Source organism: Symphodus melops (genome assembly GCF_947650265.1).
Source record: "Symphodus melops genome assembly, chromosome: 20".
In the NCBI taxonomy this organism is placed as follows: Eukaryota; Metazoa; Chordata; class Actinopteri; order Labriformes; family Labridae; genus Symphodus; species Symphodus melops.
Window position 1 is genome coordinate 9,827,253 of NC_136710.1, and position 19,877 is coordinate 9,847,129.

At 41.2% G+C, this 19,877-nt stretch overlaps 2 protein-coding genes across 3 annotated transcripts; both read left to right on the plus strand.

Annotated features, from left to right (window-relative positions):
• Positions 1-128: 128 nt before the first annotated feature.
• dtx4a (deltex 4, E3 ubiquitin ligase a) lies at positions 129-14,593 on the plus strand. Of its 2 annotated transcripts, none has more exons than XM_079371872.1 (9): positions 129-393; positions 927-1,141; positions 2,828-4,001; positions 10,617-10,678; positions 11,006-11,167; positions 11,258-11,319; positions 11,732-12,052; positions 12,165-12,254; positions 12,355-14,593. In XM_079371872.1, exons 2-9 carry the CDS (start codon positions 934-936, stop codon positions 12,583-12,585), a joined length of 2,310 nt encoding a protein of 769 aa, XP_079227998.1. In that variant the 5' UTR covers positions 129-393; positions 927-933; the 3' UTR covers positions 12,586-14,593. The 2 variants fall into 2 exon arrangements, with proteins under 2 accessions (XP_079227998.1, XP_079227997.1); XM_079371871.1 differs by lacking the exon at positions 129-393 and adding an exon at positions 508-724.
• Positions 14,594-17,125: 2,532 nt separating this feature from the next.
• msantd1 (Myb/SANT-like DNA-binding domain containing 1) lies at positions 17,126-19,432 on the plus strand. Its single transcript, XM_079371511.1, has 3 exons — positions 17,126-17,720; positions 17,796-18,089; positions 18,940-19,432. Exons 1-3 carry the CDS (start codon positions 17,467-17,469, stop codon positions 19,220-19,222), a joined length of 831 nt encoding a protein of 276 aa, XP_079227637.1. The 5' UTR covers positions 17,126-17,466; the 3' UTR covers positions 19,223-19,432.
• Positions 19,433-19,877: the final 445 nt, after the last annotated feature.

The following is a 19,877-nucleotide window of genomic DNA, read 5'->3' on the forward strand; positions in this document are numbered from 1 at the left end:
GCAGAGACTGCTTGAGCGTCTAAAATGAGCGAACTTCGTGATTGGCCAGACTGAGGACTTGGTCAAATCTGATTGGATACCGGAGTCCTTCGTTGCGTGGGAGTCTTCTCGCACTCCAGTGTCAAATATGTATCTTCCACCAGATAAATTATCCTCGGTTGTGGTTGAGAGACACTTTATCGAGACATTGTGGATGAACCATTAGATAATGACGATTCTATAGATAAAACACAACTGTAGTGAACATTGTCAAATCAATTATTTATCAGAAATACGGGATTTTACCTCAAGACTGAAGACAAATTATTATAGTGATAGATGGATCATTACAATGCATCCCAGTTGTTGAACAAAGCAGTGTTTCTTTGGAGACGTTGGATACGATCAAACCTGGTAAATATTATTTTCTTTTTATGAATCTCATCCGACCTGACAGGCTGCACAGATTTGGTTAAAAGCAACTGCAAATTCAAAGCCAGTCTGTCACAGTAGTAACCCACTTCACGACTGCCGCACCACTGTGAGCATCCAAGTTGCATTTTCTCCTCTCATCCTAACTTGATTGTGCCGGAGAAATGATTTCAGCAGACGTCACTCATCTGCATAGGGAGTAAAATGCAACCATCCTACAAGGCTTTTTGCCCCCTGAAACGCTCTATATATACTCAGTGTGCGATAAGGGGACATACTGACGGCTGCATTACCGAAACTACAAACATGGAAGGTACGGTTTGCCTATAGTGTCATGCTAAAAATATATATTTAAATCCACATATAGGAGACGCATCTGGGTTGCAAACTGTCCAAGATGGATGCAGCGCCGCTGTGCGCAAGGATGCACAGTGGAGTGGCAGCTGGGTGTTTAAATGTCGCTCTTAAATCGCCTGTGCCTCCTAATTGTCGTTATTGTTTTTCCATCCTTGCAGGAATAGGATGTTACTAGCATCCGCTGTAGTGGTATGGGAATGGCTGAACGAGCACGGACGCTGGCGGCCCTACAGCCCGGCTGTCTGTCATCACATCGAGGCAGTCATCCGGAGCAACCCGCGCTGTGCTAGTGTCGTCCTCGGCCAGGTGGACTCGCGCCTCTCGCCCTACATCATCGATCTGCATTCCATGCACCAGTTCCGACAAGACACAGGTGAGGAGCGGAGAGGAGACACATGGTGGAGGATGTAACGGTGTAACTGGGCCTGAGGTGGAGGCCTTTAAAAAAAAAAAAAAATTAAACTGAGTGTCTATGCTGTCTTTACAAGCCTATCTGAGAATTCTGAACCACGAAATGCTGCTTTTGTGGGTGTATTTTGCTGCATGATGGCTTCTTATTTGTACAGCAGTCACTGAAATGTTTCATTGTTATTGGGATCAAAAAATCTGGTCCCTCGTAGTTTGCATTCTCCTGCCTAATACATGTATTTTAGAGGTTTAGAGCCGGAATGTTTTGATTATGAAAGGATTCAGGGCCGGAGTGAGTCATTGCTGTAGGACCTGTGTGTTTTTACATGTTTTACCAAGGCCACAGTAGCAGCTTTGTCCAGTCATACCAGCAGACATTGACTTTCCCTCGAACTCAGTCTTTAATAGGCCTGTCCATTTTATATATATTTCAGAACCAGACATGAAAAGTGGAGTTGTTCCAATTATTGTGTCAGAGAGACGAGAGATACTGCCACGTCTTATTTTGTTATTTTCAGTTAAGTGAGGATATCAAACAACAACAATGTGAAAGCGTCATATTAGCCAAAGCTGTAGGTCCGCAATCATCACACAATGTGTAGACATAATTTTTTTATTGTATGGGATAGAAATGTTCAATCTTTATTGAGAAGCAACCATTTCACAAATCAAAGTTTAATTACAAGCAGTGTAAGACAAAGCAGTCAGTTGTCAAAGTTTGGCAGAGACCTGCATGTTTACCATCTCTTCCATCATTAGCAGACAAAATCATTGTGTGTGTTTTTTTTTTCTGCAACCAAGCAGAAGCTGAACTTGTAGGGTGGGGGTGGAGGCATACAGGGTGCCCCAGTCTAAATGGGAGAGAGGGAGGAGGAGGAGGAGGAGGAGATGAAGGGTGAGAAGGGTATTCAGGAGTCCGAGGTCTTTGAAAAAAAAAGGGTTAAATTGGAACAAAGTCTGTGAATGAGCTTCCCTGTTTTATATCAAGGCTGTGCTTCTGGTTTTATTAAATTCTGTTTTTGTTTTTTTAAGTGTAAATACTTGAAGGCCTTACTGTCAGAAAGTGTTAATGGGAAATGTTATGCAGTTCTGACAAAAACACCTCATAATACACAAAAAGGCTCCATCTGTTGAGGACTTGTTGTTCCACTTTTGTGTTTCCGTCTCAAGGTTTTAGATGTGAAGGCTTTACAGTATGAAGACTAGAGTTTTTTTGGATTCCCTGGGAAAGCAAACACAGCCAGCTTTGGGTCGGATCAAAGCTGCCAGCCAATCAGAAACCAGAACACCAAGTGCTGTTACCAGGGGCAACCTGTTTGCCCAAATTCTCAGCAAGCAAACACAGACATGTTGAATTTGTTAGGGTTGTAATGCCCTTTTCCACAAAAAAAGCATTGCAGTCTTATTGCCATTTCCTGTCAGCAACATGCACCAACATGCACAAGTAATTTGAGAAGGAAAAAAAAATGCTTAATCTATTTTTTCTATGTAGAATTGTTGTTGGTGACCACAAATTCAGAGAAATTCAGTTAGAGCTAATGGACAGATGACTGCAGAATGACTGTATTCCTTAATGCAGTTGCACCAACAGAAAGCCCTTAACCTATGAATAATTGTATGCTATTTCATGACCTTTTTATTGCTTTCCTAGGTACCCTTCGACCGGTACGACGCAGCTTTTACGATCCCACTTCAGCACCGGGCCAGGGCTGGTTGTGGGAGTGGGAGAACGACACCGGCAGTTGGACGCTGTACGACACTGACGTCGGCATCGCCATCCAGGCGGCACGCGATCGCCAGCAGCCCTGGCTGGATTTGGCACCCCTGGGATTCTGCTACCTCATTGACTTCGAAAGCATGACCCAAATCAACGGGCAGACGCAGCGCTGCAGACGCATCCAGCGCCGCTCAGACCTGGCATACCCCCTTGTGTCGGGGCCATTGCCTAGATCACACCACGCATGGGGACCCATGTCCATGCCCAGTCATGGAGGACTGCTGGGGGTGGACGTTTCTGGAGCGGGAATGGGGATCCGAATGGGCAGTGGGCAGACTGGAAACGGGAGTGCGTATCCAAGTGGGGCGCTTCCTGCTTCAGCCATCACTTCTTTAGGACAACCGTGTGCCTGTCAGCAGTGTATGCTAGTGCTAAGTGTCAAAGCGGGTGCAATGGCGACTGCTCACACCCTTGGTCGGAGGCCACCACAGACAAAACCACCTAGTCCCAAAATTAGCAGTCACCCCATCCCAGGAGGATCATACTCTCTGACACTCCCTCGGCCTCCCTCCCTTTCTCGCTCCCTCTCTCCCCACAGGACATCCGTAGTTGGGGCGACAGGTGGCTTTAGTATGGGTGGTGCTGGAGGTGTGGGCTTTATGGGTGGTAGTGGCTTTGGCAGCTCTAGCTATGGCTTCGGAGGAGGATTCCCCCACTCTCTCTCTCTTCTCAACTCAGCTACGGCAGCCCTATCCATCTCCTCCACCCGGCCCCCTCCTCCGCCTCTTCCGCCACCACCACCCCCTCCTCCTCCACCCTCCACGCTACCATCTTCAGCTATTTCTCCCCTTCATCCCCCTGCCTCATCCTCCCTGTCTGCTTCCTGCTCCGCCCCGACAGTGCCCGCTCCCGGTCCTCCTCCTCTCATCTCCACGGCTTCCTCCACCTGCACGCCGTCGCCTTCCGCCCGTGTGCTGGGCCCAGTGTCTTCATCTGGTGCTGCTGCCTGTGCAGCGCCACTGCCGCCGCGGTCTAGTCTGGCGGGGCTGAGTAGACCTGCTCTACAGCGGATTGCCATGGCTCAATCACGTGCCCTAATCGCCTCTGGGTGAGTAAAATTACACATTAAAAACAAAGTCATTTTTTTTGTAATGTTCATGGTTGTTTCTGGTCTGGAGACATAAAACAAGTTTATAACTCAGACAAGGATTGGTGACGTAACTTGGTGTCCAAAGAAATGCCCTCTTGTTTTTTTGCTAAAGGGGCTAAATACTTACATGCTAGCTCGTCAGCAGTTGTGTTTTTTTTTTCTCACACTCTTATTTTAGCGCTACAGGCTGCTGAATAAGCTAATCAATATGTAGTTCCAAGCTATCTTAATCTTTCAAGAGAAATGAAATGTATCTTGATGCAATGTGATAAGGAATACTACAAGAACTGTCAACAAACTGCAGCTCCCTTGAGCTATGGAGGGGGTTTGGCCCTCAGATGCCCTCTTCAGTGACTCCCTTCCAGCAGCTTTAGGGACTACAGGCAGCTATTTTCAGTGACGAAGCTCTGAGTTCAACTGTTTACCTATTGCCAAGCACCAAACAGCTGAAACCCTGCGTTAGTGACCATCTGGGGAACACAGCAGAGCATTTTTTTTTATTTTTTACTATTTTTAAGGAGAGGAACAACTGCTTTCCAATATGTTCAGCACAAACAAAGTGACAGAAACCAGAAGAGGTAATATTTGTACAATAACTGTTATTATACACAAGCCAGACACAAATAATTAAGCGTTGGACGTGACTATCAAATTGACTCTACACAGACACTGCAGCTCTTAACAATTGAATGTGTGTGAATCATAACCATGGAACCAACCCAAGCACGACATGTAAGAAAATCTATTTGCACATGATTTGCAGGGTATTTTTTTGTGTGCGTTGTCCTCATTACATAGTGCGTGACATGATCACTTATCAACATTCATGAGCCTTTTCAACCTTTGTGACAAAGTCCATCGGGGTCATTCATCTCCGGAGAACACAATGGCAAGCGTTCACAAAAACCACTCAATGATGACACACACACATCCAGTAGACACAAAGCATTTATCTACTGTACATTGTCACACCAACATTTAGGGCCTCTTGTTTCATTAAGCATGCTAGCTAAGTTAGTAAATGGCTTCACTGATTAGGGCCTCAGATTTGAGACACACGTGTATTTGTAACTACATGTTTTAAAATCGTTTAAAAAAACAAACAAAAAACAACTTTGAATGTTTTCTTTGTCAACAACAAACCAGAAAAGAAGCCGGATACAAGGTGTTATCTTGAACAATTTTAGTACTTCAACTCTGCAATTGTTCAACATATATTTGAGTTATTTGTCATCTAACAAATCGCATCCATGTGATATTCAGGTTTTAAGTGATGTCAGCGTCTCAGGATGTCTCAGTATCCGTGTGCTGAAGCCAGAGGGTGCTAGTTAGCAATATGTCTTTGGAACTTCTTTTTCCTTTGCTGGCTCTTCAGCTGCGTTCTTCAAAAGATGTTGTCAGGCTGCTTGTGATTTACTTGTGCTACTGCATCACATCTAAATGCAATAATTGCACAAGTCTTTCAAAACCTAAATTATTTCGACACCATTCATTTACTGCTAGCGTGGACTGTGATTAAAACTTGTTCAAACAACGACACGCTGAGGATAATTTGTGAGCCCACCCAACGGGTCACACCAACTTTCTGTATATCCTCGTATTAGCAGGCCAGCTAAGCCTCAGATTAATAGCAAATACCACAGGCTTAATATTCTTGCTTCACTAATCTCAGTATTTTGTGTGAAGTGTGCTGTGTGACTGACCTATTATTTCAATATGTCAGGTGAGAGCACCTGCTGCTGCGGCAAAACCCTACAACGTCACAGTTCCAGAGTCTCTGTGATCCCATGAGCCTTGGTTCCCCTCTGCTGTTGGCTCTTCTCCTCCCTTTACTTATACTTAACTCAATCTCTACTAAGTGTGACCAGCTGTCTTTGTCATACTGGTTTATCCCCAAGTGTATAGCTAGAATGTCAGTAGTGCTTCTGTAATTGAGTGAAACACCTCTTCAACCTACATTAGGTAGGTACAGTAGAGGTAGAGCCAGTAGCATTGTTCCTTAAAGCTTGTAAAAACAACATTCACACTGGGCTTGTTCTTCCAGGCTCATAGCCCCGAGAAGAACACACTCCCTGCAGAATGTAGTGTGTATGTTTAATGCCTAAACCTACAACGTAGCTTCAAATCAGCCTGTGCGACAGAAAGCAGGCCAACTCAACGTCCACGGCTGATGGCCAACTCAAGGTTCACCCTCATTTTAGAAGAAGCTACTGTATATCTGCATGCCTCATTGTGGTTATATTTTCTCTTCTTTGCCACTACGCCCTCGCCTGTCACAATCACTGCTTTGAATCGGTTTCAAATGCCGAATTGTCTCACTCCTAAACTCAACTGTCATTGGCTGGGGGAAACACACCATCTCCCCTCTCAAAAACTTCCAGTGTTAGCAGAAAACAGAATGTTAAATTACAGACAGGGGACAGGCCATCCGAAGACACAGTCACCAGAACACATGAATTGAGGCTCATAAGGGAGGGTTGAGTGGCATTACTTTAATACAAGTCTATTTTGAAATTTTCAGGAAAAAGCTATTGATTGTATCTTTAAATAAATAAGTACATGTAGATAATTAAATTCATCTTTATTTATCAAGTCAAGCGAATGAAATACAGTGTGTACTTAAGACTTTTTTTAGCATCATCTTAATCAATTAATGTATTATTTAATATATTTATGTAAAAGGAAGATGACTCAAACAACTAGATTTGAGTCCTCTGTCTTGAGTTTAGCTGCCTGCTAGCTACCTAAGGCTCCATGGCTTTGTCCAGTTTACAGTTTTTCTCTCATGTAGGATTTTAAAGACTGGAACTGCTGATTGTGAAGGGATTATTATTTAGCTTTGAAGCATTGCCTTTATTTGCACAATGTTTTAGCAGTATGCTAGATCTCTTTTTTACATTTCTCGCAAAGTGTGACTTAAGTTGATTTAGGTTTTGTCCACTAAACAGAAACTACCAGTCTAACTACAGTCTAACTTCAAATTACTTAAAAATCCACATGTTCAACAGTTTTCCTGTCCTGACTATATCTCATAGATTGGTAATATTAATGGACAAAGCCTAAATGATCCATCTTTAACAACAGGGGGATGTTGTGCCCATGAGAACATTAACGAATCAGACCAGTAAAGTTTTTTGTACCAGGCTGGAAGGGTTTTGCACTTCAGCCGCATTGGCTTCATTCTTTTGCACCAGAGGTTGCCGTGTGGTTTATTTGTTGCAAAATGTTTTACTGTGTTCGCTAGCCAGTTGCTAACCCTGTGTGACTGCTGTTTGACAAAGAGCATTCATAAAGTAATTTAAAGATTTAAAAAGTTGGGGTGGTGCACTTTCCTAGAGAAATTACAGTTCAGTACTCAGTTTGTGTGACTAAAGTTTATACACAATTTGACAATTTAAGCGAGGCGGGAGGCGCTGTCTGTTGTGGTGAAAATTAGATTTAAACATAATCAGATGAAATCGTGTAAAAACATCACTGGTAAATTTTCACAAAGGTATTTTGGTAACAAAGTGTGTAGGCATATATTCTGACAGGATTTTATCAATGAAAACTTTTCAAATGTATGTTAATTTTCCCTTTTTAATGTGGGTCCTGACTCCTGGCTCAGCTTTTCTTAGATAGAGTACAAGTAGGGTGAGGGGTTTGCAAACTTTTCTTTGTGCCCCTTTCATATTATACTTTGCCGTTTGATCCAATGTTTAAATGATTATCAGAGCAACTTACTTAAATTAACAGGAGAATTTGAAGGTGAGTTTTATATTTAATTTATTGACACTGGTTAAAATATTATATCTGAGTAGTAAATTGATTTTGGAAAAGAAACTGTCCAGCAGCAAGTGGACACATGATGTTTTTCAATCGGATTGGTTCTTTTTGACCTTTACTGTTGTTTCGTGTCAGAGAATTTTCCTTCAGTGAAATTGAGCAGATGGTTTACAAGTCAAGTGTCACAGCTTATCACAGTGACTCAAGTTTCCATTTGTGCAAACACCTGTCATGGTTCCTTTCTCCTTTGGCTGCAGTGGATTTATTAGTGCTGCTGTGCCTACTTTTCATGATGAGTTTGTACTCATACCTCACGGATGTATCTGTGTATCAGACTTTTTTTAAGGTGTGAGTTTGAATCAAGTATATGTGTGTTTAAATGTGCTTGTCAGTGTTGACATATGCTGCAGCTCAACATCATCCAGCGGCCCAGATGGAGACACTGCTAATGCCATTAGATTAGCAGGGATCAATGAAACGTGACTTGTGGACTCACGTCTCTCCTTTTTCTGTTTACCCACCTTTACCTGCCTTTGTCCCATCCATAATCTGTTTTGTCACATGACTTACGCTTACAAATGTCAATGAACTTCTTCTCGCTCGTGTGTGACCAGTCAGCTGACATGTTTTCTCCTTTTGTGAATCAGAGAAATGTCACACGAGTAGTGTGTCACCATTCTCAGTAAACGAGCAGTACATACAGTGTGAGCAGGTTAAATGGTAAGGGAACTGCTTGTGGCTGTGTTATCTTTTATAACAGACAAACCTGAATGACCTATTTTTAACTCTTGAAAGTATTTATGATTACTAATCACATGTCTGGGGCCTTCCTTTAAAGTAATTCACTCCATCTTCCCTGAATTAAAACATCCACCGATATGCATATAGGGTAATTTAAAATGTCTTCTTCTCTTCTATAACAATGTTTACATTTTTCCCATATGGTAGATTTTTTATAAGAAACTGAGTCAAGAAATCATTACCATGGTTAGGGTGAAATAAAGTGGGTGTTTTCAAAATACACCCACCCTGTAATGTGCAATCCAAAGGGGTGCTAGTCACCAAAGCGTTTAGAGTTTTGGTTACAGATACTATATGTATGGTAAAATACAAGTAGTAAAATACTAAATAAACGGACTTTATGTAGATACATGTAGCAATACATGCAGAAAATGAGTTTGTCTTAAAGCTCAGAACACAAAGTAGGTTTATAAAAACTTCACAAATGATGCAAAATATGTTTGTAAACCCCCTAATTATGAGAAGAGAAGAAACTTCACAGACATGTTATGGGGAGTTCTGAGACTTATTTTGACTGGTCAGAAGTATAAAATCCATCCATTATCTATAATGCTTTTAAAGGGTCATGGGTGGGGTACTGTGGGAGGATAATACGCAACCTTTAAATTAGATTTGTAATTTTTTCAAATGAGTTGGAAAGGCCAGAAAGTAAGAAAACAGCTTCCTCAAACCAAAATCAAAACCAAGAGGACACACATTTTGAATGTAAAACAGAGGATAGAACGTTACTGTCGCAAGCAAAGTCCACCAATAACACCCCAAAGCGGGATTACTTATTATCTTGAAAAGAACAAATAATGGCTTCAAACTTTCTGCTAGTTATTTTCCATATGGATACACCAATGTAATGTGTATGATCACTTTACTTAAGGGGCTATTTTTTTAATCCTTTGCCAGGTACAGACTCGTTCACACATTTGGATTACAGGCTATAAACCAAGCCTGGTAGTTACAGTCAAACTGATCATTTTGAATACTAAGGATGATTTAAACGGACGTCTTTAACTGATGCGATGCAAAAAAAAAATATAATAAAATAAAAGTGCCAAAATCTCAGGCCTGGATATCCCTGCAGTGGCACTGCGTTATTATAAAAGTTATATGTGCTCAAGTCTACCTAATGGCAGCCTCACAGTGTGACATGATACCTGACAGGTAATCCCCTGCTGTGACCAATCTCTGGCCTACAACCAGAGCGCGGTCAACAGATGGAGGCAGGTGGATTAGCTCTATAAGAGGAGGAAGGAGACGTGACAGTGGCACACGAGCAGGAGGAGAAGACGGAGATAGATACAGTGACATACTACTGGAATAACTGCTGGAATATCTGTGGTGCTTTCAGAGACCAAAAATGACTGTGATCAAAACTGGCAGGCCGTAAGTAAAAACCTGTAGCTTGACAGTAATAGTGACTTTTGTCATGTGTTCTTTATTTGAGTTAACCTTTATAAAGGCAGAGGATGGTTTTACTTGTGTAAATTGTCAGAAATATTCATTTATTCTGCAGATTAAAGTAGTTCATCTTTTCTTATTTGGGATAACTAAATTAAAGAAGAATGATGCCATACTTCAGACAAATTGAAAGCTGCTGTAATTGGTCAGTTTCCCTAAAAAAGTGAATCGGTGTTTTCAGGAAGTCTTTATTATTGTTCTTCTTGTGTTCTTACTAAGTTTATTCCAAGCAAAGGTTGAAGCCACACATACCCTAATCTTAAACCTCACATAGCGAGACGTCTCACCTGGCAATAACAGGAAAGACAGTGTGTCAAGTCATGGTGAGCGGCATCTGTTTGTTTCCCAACATGACGCAGCAAAAGCTCCTTAACATGAGAGGAACTGGGAGCTGACATATGCCATGTAATTATAACACACTTCTGTTCAAAGGTGACGCTGAGATTTCCTGTTTCTGACATTTTTCTGATCAGAGATGACCGGGGCGGTCTTCAATGTGCTGGAAGTGGGTCAGCTGTTTTTAAATTAATGTAAGTATGTTGTCTTGTGTTTCAGAGTGCCAACAGTTCCAGTGAAGAACCTTAATGGATCCAGCCCGGTGCACCCTGCACTGGCAGGTAAATTATCTGTTTAAAATTGTCTTAATTACACAAAAAAATACAAAGTACCTTCTTAAGAATGCATAGAAAAGGTAAAACTTAAAAGATTCATGTTAAGTTTATAGAAGTAAATTTTACGTGATACTGACTTACTGTCCGACGGACAGCAAAGCTAATGACATCAAGCACCATATGTAACAAATAAAATTAAATCGTGAATATATAGTAAACCCACAGATAATCTTCATATCTCAGATGTATAGATTCTGTCCTGTGAAAAGAGCAGATCAATGATTAGACCCAGTATTAAGTGTCTAACATGCCCCCTCTGCTGGTTGCATCCAGGCATTACAGGCATCCTGATGAGCGCAGCAGGACTCCCTGTCTGCCTGACACGCCCCCCAAAGCTGGTACTTCATCCTCCTCCTGTCAGCAAGAGCGACATCAAGCCCGTCCCTGGTCTGGGCCACTGCTGCCGCAAAACCAATAAGAAACAGGCCCGTAAAGGTGAGTTTAAAGAAATCTGCTTGTATATTTTCAAGAACGTGTGTAAGTATAATGTGCAAGTTGGTCATTCTGTGTTTTTCTCTCTCATAGGCAAGACCCCTGAGGAGGTAGTGAAGAGATATCTTCAGAAAGTCCGCAATCCCCCTGAAGAGGTCAGCGCTTGTTTAACAACTTTTAAGTGACACAAAGCACAATGGATTTTAAAAAATAATAATTTTTGGAAACCAGTGCACAACACAGGCTAGTGTTGTGACCTGATGACCATTTAATGTGAACATGTTAAGTATGAATGTTTTTGTTTAAGGAAAGGTGTTAAAGTCTGAAAGAATCTTATTAACAGCATCAGCAGCAGGAGTTTGCTCTTTTGTCATTGAGATCTTATAGTTATTATTTGAACTGAAGGGATAAGGGAGTTTAGCTAACACAAACATTTACATTGCTCATTGATGAGGGCCTCGAGCTGTAGTTCAATGCCCGTTGAAAATATGATTACATTGGAGATGTGATTTCAGTGGCTAATGAAAAAGTTGTATCTTACATGTCTTACTTGTCTTCCCATCTCAGGACTGCACCATCTGTATGGAGGCTCTAGCCGGGCCATCAGGCTACAAAGGCCCGGGTGTAGGTGGCATCTCACGGGCTGAGTCAGTGGGCCGCCTAGCTCAATGTGGTCATCAGTACCACCTCCAATGCCTCGTCGCAATGTACAACAATGGGAACAAAGACGGGAGCCTGCAGTGTCCAACCTGCAAGACCATCTATGGAGTCAAAACCGGCAACCAGCCGCCAGGCAAGATGGAGTACCACGTCATCCCCCACTCACTGCCGGGCCACCCAGACTGCAAAACCATCCGGATTATTTATAATATCCCACCTGGCATCCAGGTAAAGACAGCATACGAAATCTTACTTGGCTTTAACTAAAATAAAGTATGTCTACCAGGGTATGGTTTGGTCTATTTTTTCAAGGATTTAATTTTCTTTGGTTATTGTTCAGGGCCCAGAGCACCCAAATCCAGGAAAACCTTTCACTGCTCGTGGTTTCCCCAGACACTGCTACCTTCCTGACAGCGAAAAGGGACGCAAGGTAAACCAGAACCAGCCTTTCCTTGTCGGGTTTAAAAATTAATTTTAGTCTGACTAGTTGTAACTATTTTCATCTTTTCTCATTTAATCTTTTCCTCCAGGTACTGCGACTTCTTCTGGTAGCCTGGGACCGTCGGCTTATTTTCTCTGTGGGCACATCCAGCACCACCGGCGAGTCCGACACAGTCATCTGGAACGAGGTGCACCACAAGACAGAGTTTGGCTCCAACTTGACAGGCCATGGTTATCCCGATCCAGGCCACTTGGACAACGTGCTGGAAGAGCTTAAGGCTCAGGGCATCACCGAAGAGGAGTGTCTACCCAGGGACTGACCAGAAAAACAGAAGAAATGGGAAACAAGGCTAGAAACTGCTGGAAAATATTTAATGTTTTCAACAAGACAGTACTTTTACCACCAGGGAAGGATCAGGCCTTTGAACTCTTTATAGGAAAGATGCAGAAATTGTTTCAGCAGAATTTGCTGAAAAGGAAATTTCTCTCATGACTGCATGAGTCAGTTTCAGTACAGGAGAAATCCTTTTTTCTCACGATGCAGTTACAGTGTCAAGATCACAGATGTTATTCAGTGAGACATTTGAGACCACTGTGCACATACAAGTCAGTGTTAGATTAACAATAACAAACATTAAAACTGTGAGACTTCAAATCAAGAATGTAAGAAAGTGGATTTTTTTCTGAAGAGATAAAGTTTTTGCTGCTAAGTGGAACTGAAAGAAGGAAAAGAAGTCTGTACGTTTGAAGTGTTAGTCCAAGCAGAAGAAACTTGTGTGTAACTGGATAGCTGAGCATGAATATTTGCTGACCTCTAGTGGTATTTTCCAGAACTACATTCCTTTTTAGCTTTGATTTGTATTCAATTGTATCGATGTACATTGCAAATACTTGATATATGATATTGTTTCCATCATGTTTTTATATTTTAATTTTACATTTGTTTTATATGCTGTTTCTTTGCATTGCATTATTTGTATGTGTGTGTATGAGTGTGTGTGTGTGTGTGTGTGTGTGTGTATGTGTGTGTGTTGTAACAGACTGACATTTTTGTTGATGTGAGAATAAGCTGCAAGTGTGCCCAAGATGGCCTGAAAATTTAGATCTACCACCCCCTTTCTCTAAAAAAATATAACTTTCTGTATTTTAAATTTAAAAGTTTTGAAAATTAACATTCCTTCGCTATTTGCCCCTCAAAACATTGGTCAGAAGCTTTCTATGTATTCTAGTGTGAGCAAAATGATAAGAACTAATGGAAGAAAAACCACGATGGTTTAATCCCTCTCACAAAACATCTAGGATTGGACCTCCTGCCTGAGCTGAGATTTGCACAGAGCTTTCCACTTGGTATCAAAATAACCCTGGGCAACTTGTATTTATTGTACTTTAAATGTAGGTCACACACTCGAGGCTCAAATACTTTAATGATACTACAAAAAAGTCATTTGTTGTTTTTTGTCATGTTTAGTTCCTGCCATGAGCATGTGCAAAAGACTATCTCTTGTTGTGGATCTAGCTTTGGCCCAAAGTGGTCCAGTCGGTTTGCATTCAGTCCAGTGTGGACCGGTTCATAATGAGATACAATAGATAAGTTGTTGACATGCTAATGTAGGCCAACATCAAAAGCAATTGTGCTTTATGATACTTTATGTATGCACTGTACTGTATGTATGTGTTTTATGTGCACAAATTTGCATTAAACGTTTTTCTAAGGTTCAAAGAAAATTATACAACTATACCTCACAGATTTTCTTAATGTTAAAAAGTTCTTGTGCGAAATGACAATAGGCTACTGTAGGCCTATTTTTAATTAACAACTGACATTGCCGACATTCCCAAATTTTGTGTAAATAATTGAAGTAGCAATTAGTAAACAATTTTCTATAGTTAGGCCTACGTATGTAGCCATAAACTAGTAGGCAGCTGTATGACACCAATGTGAAATACAGTAGCCTACTGAAAGAGTTTTAGGTTGGGTTGTTTAATCTGAAAAGAAGAACGAGACTGAATGAGATCAAGTCAAAAGCTGGTTTATTGCAGGTTGATCACAGGTAATGCAAAGAGCCGCCCAGCTGAGAGTTTCTCTGCTCAGCTTGACCCAGGCCAGCAAGAAGCAACGAAGAAGAAGAAGAAGAAGAAGAAGAAGAAGAAGAAGAAGAAGAAGAAGAAGAAATTATAATGGCAAAACAAGAGTTTTAATACAGTCGTGTCATGAAGGTTAGTTTCAGGGGAGTGTCTTCTGCTATCTGGATCTTATACAGTGGACTGATACAGAGAGGTATAGCTGCTGATCATTGTGCATTAACAGGAGAATCAGTGACCTTGAGTAACTAAACAAAGAGCAGCTGGTGAGTAATTTTAGCAGTACGTAATGTGACATTTAAAACTTTTAAGTTTTAAATGACACTTTTAGTCTGTTTAACAGCTACATAGTGGCCAAAAGCTACATACATTGTGCAGGAAATTGGTAAATGCTGAAATATTATGTGAGCGTAGCTCAAGCAGAGAAGAGCCACAGTTAAACTCATGCTTATGCATGGCAACTTTAAGCTTCATGCAAGAACACCAACATTGATTACAGACAAGTTCTCTCAAATGACAGCTTCAATACAGTGACAGTAACACTATTATTTAGAAAAATAATAATATTAATACTATTATATTTTGTGACAGCAACACAAGTAGAAACCATATAGGTTTAAAGGAGAAAAAACAACCAACTTTGCTAATATATAGCTTGCATAGCCTAAGATACTAATAGAAAACCTAATGTTTATTAATGTAGCCATTGCATGTCTTAACTTTCTTTAAAGTGACAAAACGTGTTTTCCAGCTAAAGTTAGCAAAACACTATGCTCATCTTAGCTAGCCACCACAATACCAACTATGCTCATGTTAATATCAAATGTTATATTTGTATAAATTCACTGTAGCAGTTAAGATTTCTGGGTCTTTATTTAATAAAAGTTGCATTTTAATAGTATAATGTTTTATTTAATTTGTAAGCAAAAGGATGAACTATTTCTTCTCTCTTTATGATCTGAACCCATAAAAGTCACCCTCATGTCACCCATATTTCATAAACGTTGGTGCTCAAAATGTTTGGGTACAAATTTGGACATTTACCACAACTTTAAGCAAATTCAATTCAAATGTATTTATTTGTTCACCCCAATTACTGACTGCTGCCTAAAGAAGAGCGATGGATGACCAGTTTATCCCTGGATTAGTCTGGCTTCTGGATTAGTAATAGGGATTAATTCCACTTTAATGAATTAAAAACAGTAAGAGACAATTAACCACAATTATAGTGGACCCCAACAAGAAAATTTGAGTGCATTGAAATCAACAAGAGTAGAAGGGCACATGTTTTTTTTTTAAAGCACCTGATAGAAAAGCATTTAAGAATAAGTATTTTTTTTATTTGGTGCAGTAGTGTGACAACCTGGTGACATATACATGACAAATAATTATAAAAATATATATAAATGAATGAAGGAAAAGCAAAATAATGAGATATCAACAGACACATCAACTGACTACAACAAGCAAAGACAATTTGAACTTCAAGAATCTGATAAAACTGGGGCGCCCATGTACAGAGGCTGTAGTCCTCAAAGCGGAAGTCCCAGGTTCAAATCCAGCCAGTCGCTCCTTGTACGTATGTCATTCCCCACTCTCTCTCTCTCTCTTTTTCTGCCGTAATTCCAGCTCTATCCTGTCTAGAGGCATAAAACAAACAAATCCTTTAAAAATATAAACCCATCACAGCAAGAACATGTGTTCCTTTTTTTGAGACACTCGCCTAACCTTCCTGCTGAATTCAATGTTGAAAAACAAACACTCCTAAACCTTTCACACCAACTTTCATTTGCCCTTCTATTTCCGTGACGGCAGAGCTTAACGAAGGACTTAAGTGACAGATGTGATGGATTGTGCAAAGCTGCCAAATTGTGGTATGAAAATGCACCGGCTGCCTGTCAGGTTACTGAGGAGCAGATGGGTTAAGGGCCTAATCAGGCCGGAGTTAAGCCGCCTGACAGCAACTAGTAACCGTAATTAAGATGAAGTGAGCATGCAAGCAAATATTGAGCACTACTATTTTAGGGTGTTTCAGGTTTTCCAGACAAAATGCTACAGGGAATTATCCTTTTTCTGTATGTGACAGACAGTTTGGATTTTGTGCAGAAATGTTTTCTTTTAACAGGAAAGGAACATAGGGGGAGTGAGAGAAAGGGAGCCAGAGACTATGGGGGAAAATATGCACATATTATGGTAGATTAGGCTGCTTGAGATGGGGGTAGATGAGGATCCGCCCCTCCCTGAGACCTAAGGGGGGAGGGGTTTCCTACTGGTCAGAGAAATCCTTACTTCAGGGGGTCCATTGTCTCCAGCCCACAGCTATGATTAGAAAGCTGATAACAGCAGTCAGCATTTTGTATAACAGCACAGGATGACTATGGTTGATGAATGCACGTTGCCAGTTTTTTCCTGACGTCTGTTATTTTCAGCTAAAGCATTTCACAGCATTTCAGTGAAAAGCTTTTCTCTGCCGTTCAGATCAGTGTTTTCCTTTCCTCTATCAAGCCAGATGAAGCAAATACTCCCTCTCCCTGTCTCAAAATGACTTGTCTATTATTAAAAGCTTTTAAATGGAGCAGCATGTTGGCTGACTACCAAATCCAGCGCCTTGTTGCTAGGGAAACACATACCCGTGTTATTGGCTCTCTCCCTCTCTCGCTCTCTTTTTTTCCCTCCTCCCCAGAGGCTCATATTTCAAAAGTGTCAGCAACCTCATGCGCTCACACCGCTGCCTTTCAGCTAAAAGCTTTTTGTGCATGTGTGGAGCAGAATGGAGGGGAAACGGAGAGTGGATGGGAGTGGTTATAGGAAGAGGGAGGGAAAAAGAAGGACCTCCCTCTCTGTTGCCACGGCAACTTGATGTCACAGTGACATCACGCACCACTAAAAGCTTTTAACCGGATTCCTCTCCTGCCTTAGGCCCCATTTTGAGTCCTCTTTCAGCAAGGCTAGGGGGGAAGGGCACAGGCAGGACGGTGTGTGTGCCTTCTTGCATGTATCCCTCCCTCACTGCAGATTGAACACAGCTCTTAGCACAGTAAAAGGCTTTCAAATTCCATCTGTAGAGATCCTATTTCTGCAAACCACAGCCAGCACAGGCCAAGAGAACCATTTCAAAGATGGCAACAGAGGATGGTTTTAGCTACCTCTTGCAAGGCCATAGTGAGAAACACAGACGGGCCCCAAACTGGACCGACGGGGAGATGAAGGCCCTCCTGTACGTGTGGGAGGAACACCACAACGAACTGAAAACGAGCAAAAGGAACGCCAAGGTTTACGAGAAGATGTCGCAGAGGTTTTTCCAGCTGACCGGAGAGCAGCGGTTCAAAGAGGAGATCAAGATGAAAATCACCAACATGTCTTTTCAGTACAGGCAAGTGCCCCAACACTTTTAACTTCCGGCTCCAGCTGTTGCATGACTTTTAAACCTCTATTTTTGATCCAACAGGCGATTGAAATCCACAGCCATTGAAAGCGGGGAGACGCCAGACTGGCCTTATTATAAACCCATCGAGAAGATCCTCTCCAAACCGCTGGAGAACGGGCGAGTGAACTGTTTGGAGTTCCAGGGCTCCACTGCAGGTCCTTCCACTTCCTCCCAATCTACAGACAACCTAGTGACCCTGTCAGAGGAGGGGGTGATGGGATTTCTGCCAGAGTACACAGGCTCTTCAGATGAGATGGAGATAAAACAAGAGCTGGACTCGCTGACCTCTGACAGTGAGCACACACATGGCTCCAGGTAACAGCAAGTACTTAAGACGTGATTTTTAGGGTGTGCATGTATGAGTAATTGACTGATAAATGTTAAAACTATTTTTCGACTAAGCTGACATCATGGCCCTGCAAGGCTGCTCCGGAAGCTTGTTGCACCTGTTTCTTGACGTGCATCACCATATTATATGACTCAGCAAATCAAATTACAAATTCAATATGAAAAAAATGTTCTTTGTTATGTTGAGAACAATTCTCTTTTATCTTTTAGATAGTTGCCAAAAAAATTGGGCGCTTGAAAAAACTTTAGGGATTGTGAGGGAAAACACACGACTAAGAATATTTTTAGGTGTTAATTGACAGTTTTAACATTTTCATCCTTTAACATGCTGTCAACCATGCAAGAAATGACAAATACTTTGCAAAGTAATAGCAGCACTACAAAAAGTAGTATAACAACACCATATCTTGAATTCCATCGTCTAATAGTGAGAGCAGAGTTACTTTCACTCTGCCGTATTCATGTGAGATAACTACGTAACTAAATCAGTGAAATAATTTATTTCAGAAAGCATCACAGGAATCAGGGGGGAAAAAATCAAGTGTGAACTTTGTTTCAGCAAAGGCTTCCTGTCTGCCATGCCTTAGTGTCAGTTGTGTCCCTTATTGTTAAATTGTTCAGTGAGCTTTTTACAAAAAGTTAAAACATTATTTGCCATTTCCTTTCATCTTATGTGATTTAGCACAGGGGGAAATTGAAAGCCAGTTAAATGTAGCTTTAGCTAATACTTTATGACAAAAAGACAAAATAATCACTTTTGATCAGGTTATAGACTATGACAGTTTCTACTTTGAAATGTCCATTTTCTTCGATCCAGCTCTCACCCTACTTCAGCCAGGAGAAGGCGCTCCAACAAGCACCTGTCCCTGAAAAGAAAGAAACTGCGGGTGATGCAGGCCATGCTGCAGCAACAAAAGAAGTCAGGCCGGGCCATAGAGGAAACGTGCAGGGAGGTCCGTCGAGCAGTGCATCAACAGAACCTCCTCCAGGTCCAGTGTCTGCAGTTGCAGGATCGCATGATGAACCTTCTTGAGAAGATGATCCAGCCTACCTCTGCATCATGGGGTCAGAGTGGAGCTAAAGATCCAGGACAGCCATGAAGCGTGTCGTTTATGTTTGTCTTGGAAATATCATTGTCTTGCCTCACCTATAGCCTATGGATTTAAGTTCAACCTTTTTTAGGCTAATTGGGCAGCATATGCCAAAACATAGCTCTTTTCAGTGCACACACACAAACACACACACACACACACACACACACACAAACACACGTATCTCTCTCTCTCTCTCTCTCTCTCTCTCTCTCTCTCTCTATATATATATATATATATATATATATATATATATGTATAGGCATACAGATACACATACTGTTATTGTTTCTCACTCTGTAGTCACCATGAATATATCAAAGTAGGATCATAATCCTTGTTATATATGCTGGTAGTTTAGCACATCAGTCATTTCAGAAACTTCTTTTTTTTTAATGATGATTATTTCATTTTATTCTATTTTAATTCTTTATCAAGCAAGTGTTTTTAAAATCACTGTGGGAACAACAGCCTTGCAAAAAATTCAGTCATGTCTTAACTTTGCCAGGAATTACTTGTTGTGAAGGTTTGACACCAAAACAGGGCAATTTGTAGCATTATGAACCAGAAGTTGAGGCAATAATCCTTTTTTCTGTTCTCTGAGTGATAGTGTCCTGAAATGACATAAAACTGCATTCCTCTAACATGCTCAGCATTACAGAAA